The sequence below is a fragment of the Lipotes vexillifer genome, unplaced genomic scaffold, assembly GCF_000442215.2.
Source record: "Lipotes vexillifer unplaced genomic scaffold, Lipotes_vexillifer_v1.1 scaffold496, whole genome shotgun sequence".
NCBI lineage: Eukaryota > Metazoa > Chordata > Mammalia > Artiodactyla > Lipotidae > Lipotes > Lipotes vexillifer.
This window is the reverse complement of record NW_006786690.1, coordinates 302609-311907: the sequence shown is the minus strand read 5'-3', so window position 1 is coordinate 311907 and position 9299 is coordinate 302609. Positions and strand designations below refer to the sequence as shown.

The following is a 9299-nucleotide window of genomic DNA, read 5'->3' as shown; positions in this document are numbered from 1 at the left end:
GTGTGATAAGTGATCTGAGGGAATTCCCTGGCAGTCCAGTGGTTAGAACGCTTTCACTGCCGAGGGCTGGGTTCAATCACTGGTCCAGGAACAAAGATCTTGCAAGCCCCGAGGCACAGCCAAAAAAAAAAAAGTGATCTGATCAGTTAACATCCTTGCTGGATGAGTTTACTGTGCATTTGAAGACAAGGGGAAAATGTGATTCTCCTGCCTAAGAGTTGATAATTTTAAATTCTAAGTTAATATTATGCTGCAGCTAAATCTTGATGCCTAGAGATGTCACCAAGGGCAAATTCTTTTGAACAGGCTGATGTTCGATTTAAAATCTAAATCTAGAGGACCAGTAGCAAGCAATCAAGAAAAGAAATAACTCCACCATAGAAGGAGATAACTTGCTGTGCAGTCAGTGCCTCTTTATGGGTGAACAATAATTTTGCATTCGGTTTCCTTAAAAGAAAGAAAGAAAATAAAAAGGTCAGATAATCCTCCCATGTTTTCTACAAAAGTGAAAAAGTGTTGGGTTTTAGTTGCATGCTAATATGATCACACCAACATCAAAATGTGACAGAGAGTGATGATTAAAGAGCATGGCCTTTGGCATCACACTGATTTAGATTTGAATCCCACTCACTTGTTCTAGGGTGAGGCTGGGTAGCTCAATCTCTCTGACCCACCCCTCAGGAATCATAATACCTATTTCAAGAGAGTTGTGAGAATTAAATGAGATGATTCATATAAACTATAAACTTGCCCAGATAAGTAAGCACTCAGTAGACATAAGCCATTACAACCAGAGGACCTGCTGCTGGTCTCTTTCACCCAGCTGTTGGCCTAAAGCAGGCCTGAATCCTAATTCTTCCTTACACTATCTAGTCACTATGACCAAAGTTTTAAAATCCAAAGGGGCCTTAACTTGATTAACCATTTCATTCATGCACACTGAAGATCTGGACGCCTGCCATCTGGTTGGATCCGTCCCTGGCTCCTGTTTGTCCAGAGTTTAGATGACCCCCAAATGTAGCTTCCCAGATAATCTACAGAAGCTCTCAAGTGCCGGATTTGGGTTACAATGGGGAAGGGAGTACGGTGCATGCAGCTCTACGCAGAAGGACCGGAAGAAGAGAAACAGAAAAGTTGGAGTTTTTCCAATCTCTGAGCTCTACCCTCTAGCTTCCCTCCAGATTGGGGTGGAAAGGCTGAGGGGGCAGGCCCAGAGCAAGGGTGGAGTCGCAACATCTTAGAGCCTGGGAGCGTGTTTGCAAAAAGAACGTAGAGGGAAACCGAACCCCTCCTTACGAACCCATTTTCCTCAAACAACTCCCGGCCAAGGAAAACCCTGACCTCTGTAAAAAGCGAACTATCAAGCACTGAAAAAGACCTCAAAACCCAATACCCGTTTCCCCCGCTACTAGAAGCGCCCTGTGCGTCTGCGCATCCATGCGTGCGTGGGTGGGCGGGCGCGCGCCCGCATACGCACAGGCTGCTGGGAAGCCGCCTCTCTCCTCTGGGTCTTCCAGTTTCCCGGCGTGCTTCAGGCCCGCCAAATGGGAGGGGGAGAAGCAAGATGGCGGCAGCCGCGAACTCCGGCTCCAGCCTCCCGCTGTTTGACTGCCCGACCTGGTGAGTGGCGGGGCGACCAGCGCTGGAGTGGCCTAGCCTACGCTGGCCAGGGCTAGCCGGGTGGCTCATTTCTCGCAGCGAGCCGAGCGGCCCAAAGACCCTGGGACTGACTGAGGGAGAACTGTCTGTCGGGCCGGGCGGCGTGTGGAGGAACCGGGTACCCGGAGCCCGGGCCCAGGAACTGGGGAAACCCAGAGTTGGGCGCTCACTTAGGCAGCCCCTCCGGCAATCAGCTGGTTGCCGGGGCGCTTCGGGGCCTTGACCCCGAACTTACCCCAACTCCTGTCTGGTGCTCTTGTGGAGCACCGTATCTGTCCCCCTGCTCTCTGTCCCGAGCACGCACGAGCTAGCTTCCCGGCCCCGGCGCCCCCCTCAGAGCCCCGCATCCCGCGGCTGTTGATGCAGCCTGGGTGCGGCACTTGCCTGTGTCTCGCAGACTGGGAGCTCCCTGAGGGCAGGAACGGCTCTGACCTACCCCCAAGCTCGCCTCAGCGACCAGCGCGAAGCCGGGCAGCAGAGGGCATCCTTGCTTGTTAGGATGAACCCCTTTCCTCCTTTCGCAAGTTCTTGGGAATAATGGAATAATTTTAGTCTTTGAGTAGAGTACACGATGAATACATATGAATTGCCTTGCAAGGAGACCCATCCGAGTTGGGGCTGTTTCTGCTCATCACAGTGTATTGTTTGTGTTACTCTCTGGCCCCCGTTATATAGAGATCCTCAAGGGCAAGGGCTGCCTAACGCATCTTTATATTCCGAGTTCCTAGGCCTGAGCCTGGCACATAGTAGGAGTTCAGAAAGCATGTTTTAGACATAACTTGGCTTTCCCTGTTTTCCAGACAAAATGGGCTTTTGTCCAATGCACTTGTCTTACTGACAACCTCCATAGAGGAGTTGGGTCAGGATTGTGAGATGACTGTGTTGCATCTTAAGTTAGATGTAAACAGATGCATTTTTGTGTGTGCGTATGTAGGGACTCTGGCAAGATTGTTCATCCTTCAAACTTAAAAGGAGCAAACACAGGAAGCAAGTGAATGTGTGGCTATTTTCTGGGTCCCTCTGCACTTTTGTAACACCCAGTTGCTTCAAAATGTGTCCATTTTGGTTCCTTGCTGCATTGATTTCAGAAGTTGGGTCAGGACAGTAAACTTTTAGTTAGAAGAGACTGTATAAGATCACCTACCATTTCCTCAGCGTCTGTTAGGCACCAGGCATTGTGTTAGGTGCTTTGACATACATGTATCTCCCTTGGATGGTGTGGTTACAGGAGTGTAGAGAAAAGTTCCCTTACCCATGCCATTGTAGAATGACCTGTTCAAGGTTCACAAATATGTCTTGTATTTATTGGCACCTGGTTTCATGGGCATAGTTTTGGATTGCCCTAGCTCCCCAATTACACTTCTCTGATTTGGACTCAGAGCTCAGGACAGTACCCTCTGCTTATTCTGTGATGAGTCTAGTCTTGATCAGCCCCAGACACCAACTGATTTATTCTGCCTTTATATGGTATTAATTAATGGTAGTGGCAAATCTTAGATTCAGACTCCAAGTGACCAGACAACCCCAGCTATAGTACTTGCAGTCTTTGCGCTGCTTTCTCTCCAAGGTGGATAATCCAGTGTTAAAATATGGGTTTCTTTGGTGCTGCTCTAAATACAGATCCACTAAAATATGTTTCAGAGCAGTTGAATCACTGGGGAAGTAAGTGTCAAATGTAGAAAGGAGCTGTAATAACAGTGAAGTAGATGGCATTTCTGCTTGAACGTGAACTAATTATAGGCTCGTAAGAGAGCTACAGTTTGAATGGGATAATGATTGTAAATAGCATCTACAAACTCATCCTGAAAATGTTTTTTCACACTTATTTTTCAGGGCAGGTAAACCCCCTCCTGGTTTACATCTGGATGTAGTCAAAGGAGACAAGCTAATTGAGGTATGGAAGTACATGTCTTCCCTTTTTTTCCCACCACACTAAAGATTTTTGCCAGTGACTCACTTTTCCACCTCCTCTCCTGTGCTTTGTTTTACAGAAATGCTACTTTCGTTCATCCTGATTTTTTTTTTCTATTAAAAGCACATGGTGATATAACACATTAAAACCATGTATCTCCACAGACACTCAGTTTTTTGTGACTCCTCTCACCTTCCAAATGAAGGGTTTTAATAGATCATGGGCTTGTAGGCCTCAGTCAAACTGAATGCCCTATAACTTGGTGAATTCCTTCTCTCTGAGTATGTGGAGTTGTATGGAAGGTGCAAGATCTGTAGTAATTGAAGAAGAAAGTGAATGATATAGATTGAATTTAACTTTTAAGTTGCTTTTATGAGATTCAAACCAAAACTCTTCAAAGAAGATAGTAAACTAAGATACTTGCTCAAAAAAGAGAATGGAAATGGTGACAAAATTCATTCATTCATTCAAAACATTTACTGAGTACTTATTATGTGCCAGTCATTGTGCTCGGCATAGGACTATAGCAGTGAACAGAACAAATGTGGTTCCTGTCCTCAAAGAAATCATCTGATTGGAACAACAGAATCAAACAAAAATTTGCATGATTATAATTGAAATAAGTACTATAAAGGACAAGTTAAGCAGAATTCCAGCTTTTCTACAAGTCTCTAGAATGAAAACCACATAGAACTTCAAAAGAACATGAATTTTGATTAGCTGTTAGGTTGTGTACTTTTTTTTAATCCTTATGTTACCATTTATTTACCAAGAGATGGAGATTAAGCCCACTCTGACTGTGGAGTTGTGAGTCTCTGTGTCTTCAACCAATTTTATGTTTGCTTGCTCAGATAGAATTTAAGTTCAAGGCCCTATTATTGAGTGCAGTTATTTTTCTTTGGTATATATAGTAAAAACATTGCACTCCATAATGAAAAGCTATCTTTGAGGTCTCCTGCAGGATGTTCTATAAATAGAGTGTTTTCACTTTCAGGATGTTGTAGAGATACCCACGTATTTTGCAAAGTATTAAGGCATGAGTTGTGATGAATTCTCTTATTAATTCATCAAGCCCTGAGCCAGTCACTTAGATCCCCTTTGTCATGTGTTCTTCTATCTTAAAGATTATAGAGTACCAAGATTATTCAAGGGAATAAGTTAGCTAAAATGTTTATTTTTTTTGTTTTGTTTTGTTACACTGTAGACTATTCCACACATATAAAATATTGTTGCTAAATAGACATATAGGAGTCTTTTTTTATATATAACCAGAATTTAGTAAATCTTTAGTTTACTACAGGAAGAAACAGACAAGGAGGGCTAGCTTTAATGATAATGTCATATTCCTCTGCAAAATAATTTATACTTTCAAAGCACTCTGACTTGTCAAACATCCTTCTAATTACTGGTTTCCATTAAGTGATAATGTTCTCTTTCAGTGCTCTTAGGTATGCTGAGTTGCCACAAAACTGTCATGTTACAATACTTAGACATCACTGTATTGTTTCCGAGAGGAATAGACACGAGATGTGCTTATTTTTTAAGGATTTAGGCAGCACTTGATACTAACCGAGCTATCTGTGTCCTAGCCTTATGTCAGAGGCTTGTGATGTGTTGTGATAGCTGGGTTTAAGAAGTGCAATATTAAAACAAAAGCCATGAGTCTTTTAAGCCCAGTGTGTAAAGATACACTCTGAGTTATAACTCAGAGGCACAACTGAATAATGGTACTAGCCATAGCTAGTTAAGAAATTGTGGCTTAGTGGCTATTGAAAGACCAATGCATTATTTCATTCACTTGGACAGAAGAAGCATATTGTCTAAGAATTCACATATTTTCTTGCTTCTGAGGCATACTATTTTTTCCCCTACATTTTCACATTTCTATAATTGAGATGCCTTTAATAGTGAATGTATATATTTAATTTGGAGGCCCTTTCTTTTTTTTCCCCTCTAAACACCTAAATCGCTGGTACTGGCAGCTTAGAATCATAGAAATGTGGTCAGTTTTATATTAGAGCCCAAGTGCTGGTGATCTTATGTACTGTTTCTTTAAGTCTAGCCTGTGAACACTTTGGTTAGCGAATTTCAGCTTATGAGGACATAATCTATGCGCACATAAATATGAATGAGAAATGCAGTGAGATTCAACCTGCATAGATATTATCTAGAGAGAATAAGATGCTGAAATTTCAGGGCTCTCTCAATTCTGAAGCAATGTCTTATTTTTAACCCAAGTCTTAATACTTGGGTCTGAGCAGACATGGGGATGCTTGTGTGACTGAGCTGTCAGGCTGTTGTTGAATCTTGGTGCTCCCTAGCACTAGGAGCCTGGGACAAGCTCTGCCAGCAGCAGGTGGGCACTGCTGGACAGGGTTTCCCAGAGGTGACCCCCATACCTATTTTGAGCCTTAAAAGCTAAGCTGGGAAGGAACTGGGTAAGTGATTGTTTAAAAAACAATTAAGAGTGTGACCCATAGTACTTGTTCACTCCTTAAAATGTTTTTTGCCATATGGTGGATTTTTTGATGCAGGAAGAGTGAAGAAAATATATAATGTAGTGGTTTGAAAAGCTTAGACTCTGAAGTCAGACAAACCTGAAATTTCTAATCCAGTTTATAAATATCTAGCTGTGTGAACTTGCATATGTTAATTAATTTCTTTGTGCCTCACTTTTCCTATCTATAAAAATAGGAATAATAGTGCCTGCCTACTTCACAGAGTGGTTGTGAGGATGAAATGACATAGCATAAAACTCATAGCACATAGGCACATAAGTACTCAGCAGTTGTTAACTGTTATTAGTACGTGAGGTGTATTTCTGGTTTTGTAAGAACACTAAAGCATAGGGGAGAATTGTAGCCCACTGTGGATTCAATGACATAGCCAGGAATGAAATATAAGCCTCTTGATTCCTAGCCTGGTACATCCTAGTTTGACTATACTTCCCTACTCTTTGACTATACTTCCCTACTCAACTTTGTGCTGTCTTCTCTCAGGGATTTTAGAAGGAGCATAGTGTGAAATGTGAACTAGAGCTTAGTGAGACCTTGTGTTTAAAGGAAAAACAGGGAATTCCCTGGCGGTCCAGTGGTTAGGACTCGGCACTTTCACTGCCGAGGGCACTGGTTCAGTCCTTGGTGGGGGAACTAAAATCACTGCAAGCCGCGTGGCACAGCCAAAAAACCCCCCCAAAACTTAAAGGAACACCGTAATGTATATGAATGAGGGTTATTCTTCAAGTACTCATATTGTAGACTTTAAGAACTGAAAGCAGTGTTAGCGAAAATTTATCTAGAGTCCTTCATCTATGATGGCCCAGTCTACAACCAGTCTGTGGCAAAGGCTTTACTGATCTAGGACTAAAAGAAAAATAAAGACAGTGTAGTGAGTTTTTCATAAATTCAGCTCGAAGAGTGGTCCTTTATCCCTCTTCTTACTTATTTGTTAAAATGACCTATCTTTCATAAAATGATTATAATACTGATTGGTGACAATTAAAAAAATAGTTCTCGTATGGCAAAAGAAAAGTTAACAATACTATGTCAGCCCCTACAATTTTTAAAATAATAGATTGCTGGTCTGCAAAATCCTCTTTTCTGCTATTATATTGGGGCCTTATACAGTTTTGTTTTTTCCAGTACCACAGCAGTGGCTAGAAACATTTTGGAGCTCTTCTCAGAATTGTTTCAGACCCATGGCACTGTTGTTTAGAATGTTAGCATTGCAGGTCATTTCACACCTGAGTTTAAACCCCAGATCTGCTACTTAACCAGCTGGACTGCCTTGGATACGTGGCTTCATCTCTCTGAATCTATTTTCTTATGTTTAACAGTAAAGGTGATACTTGGTTCACAGAGTTGTTTTGAGGATTAGATGACATAATACTTAAAAATGCCTAGCAATAATAGTTCTTCAATAAATGTTTAATCCCTACATCCCCTTCCCCGAAACCTGGAAAATCTTTGCCCTGTGAGGTTGTTCCATATTTGGACACAGCAAATGCTCATTTAGAGTTAACTTTGAGTAATGCTTTTTTGTGGCCAAAATGAAATGGGACAATAAAGTTAGATTTAGAGGCTCATACAATGATGTCTAATGTAATTCTAGTTTCTAAAGAGGGTTCCAGAAATACTCTGGGTCTCTGGCAGCATGATTAGAATATAGATAGGTGTTTATATCCCCTTCCTTTTTGAACCAATTGATAATCTTCATTTGAATATATATTTTTCTAAAAAGCGGTCTTATTACTTTATAGGCATGCTTTGTGTTTCCTGCTTGACCTAAAATTAAGATTCAGTGAAATCTTAAATTTCCAGTGGTCAGAAGACAACCACTCTTGCATGCCATTTACATCTAATACGATTAGGAAAGTTCTTTTCATATCAACACTAAACATTTGACCACTACATTTGGGGAGATTAATTGCCATCCATCCCCCAATGTTAGTAAATTATTCTGAGCTCTTTATCTTGAAGAATAATAGTAAATATAAATATTTCCTTTGACAAGGAATTTTATCTTAAGATGCTCTACTTAGTTTATTGGAAGAATTTTTGCTAAACCCTGTTGAAACAAGCTTTAAGTAATATTTAATTTAATTTATTTAGAAACTGATCATTGATGAGAAGAAATATTACTTATTTGGGAGAAACCCTGATTTGTGTGACTTTACCATTGACCACCAGTCTTGCTCTCGGGTCCACGCTGCCTTGGTCTACCACAAGCATCTGAAGAGAGTTTTCCTAATAGATCTCAACAGTAGTAAGTAACTCATATCCCATCCTATTTCACACATTGTCTTTTGGGCAGTGTGAAAATGCTCTTTGGGTTCTTCAGTTTTGAAATTGTGTTTTGTTGCTCATCAAGGAAGTTTATGTTTGGTTTTTAAATTAGTTCTCCATTCCTGTGATAGTTCCTATTTTACTGGAATAATTGATGACTGGAGAGAGAAGAGGGTTTTGGGGAGCACTTTCCTGGAGAGAGCGATAGGTATATACAGAGAACAAAAAAAAGCATCCAGGAACTAAGGAATGTGTTTATAGGCCCATGATAGATTGTGGTCCAATTTAAGCAGAAGCTGTGATTAGCTCCATTAATGTAGTAGAGTTGTAGTACAGTAGGAAATTAAAAAAAAAAACAAAACTTGTTTTGACCAAAAGTTAATTTTTTATAATGGGCTCTTTGTCCCAGCTACATTTTGTTGTGATATTAATAATATCAATTTTAATTCTATGAGCACACTCCAACTAATAAGATTTTCAAGTTTGTCAAAGATAATCCCAGAAATGCAGTTGAGACTTGACTGCATGGGGCCTTGAAATTTGTTCATTTTTGTCTATGTATAATTACAGCTTGAAATGTAAAGGATCTGATTCCTGGGCTGATCGTGTTTTACTCCTTTCCCCGCTCCCCATACACACGCACACATCACCCCAGTATGCTTATATAATGGTTTTGGAGAGCCTTGTCTCATAAGTACTTACTTGCAAATTTATCTCATCTTTTCTCTCCATTTCATAATATGCAGAATGCAGACATGGAAAGATATCCAGACTCTCCAGTAGGATTTTGGCTTGCCTTGCCATTGATATTGCACCTGTTTCAGCCAACCTCATTTCTTATCCTGGGGAAACCCCAAGCATAACTGCCACCAGGCCAGCAATTTCTATGTTCCTTAGACTTGGGGCTGGAGAGGTCAGACCATAGCAATTCCTGCTGCCTTAGC

The 9299-nt window shown here is 41.1% G+C and overlaps 1 protein-coding gene across 2 annotated transcripts in view; it reads left to right on the top strand.

Annotated features, from left to right (window-relative positions):
- Nucleotides 1-1476: 1476 nt before the first annotated feature.
- The window catches only part of PPP1R8 (protein phosphatase 1 regulatory subunit 8), a 17541-nt gene continuing 9718 nt past the window's right edge, over nucleotides 1477-9299 (top strand). The window contains exons 1-3 of one of the 2 annotated variants that reach the window (XM_007459076.1): nucleotides 1477-1620; nucleotides 3493-3553; nucleotides 8182-8335. In XM_007459076.1, the coding sequence (XP_007459138.1) occupies nucleotides 1565-1620; nucleotides 3493-3553; nucleotides 8182-8335 (271 nt within the window). In that variant the 5' untranslated portion in view covers nucleotides 1477-1564. The remainder of the gene's footprint in view (nucleotides 1621-3492; nucleotides 3554-8181; nucleotides 8336-9299) is intronic. The other variant, XM_007459077.1, reaches the window with a different exon arrangement.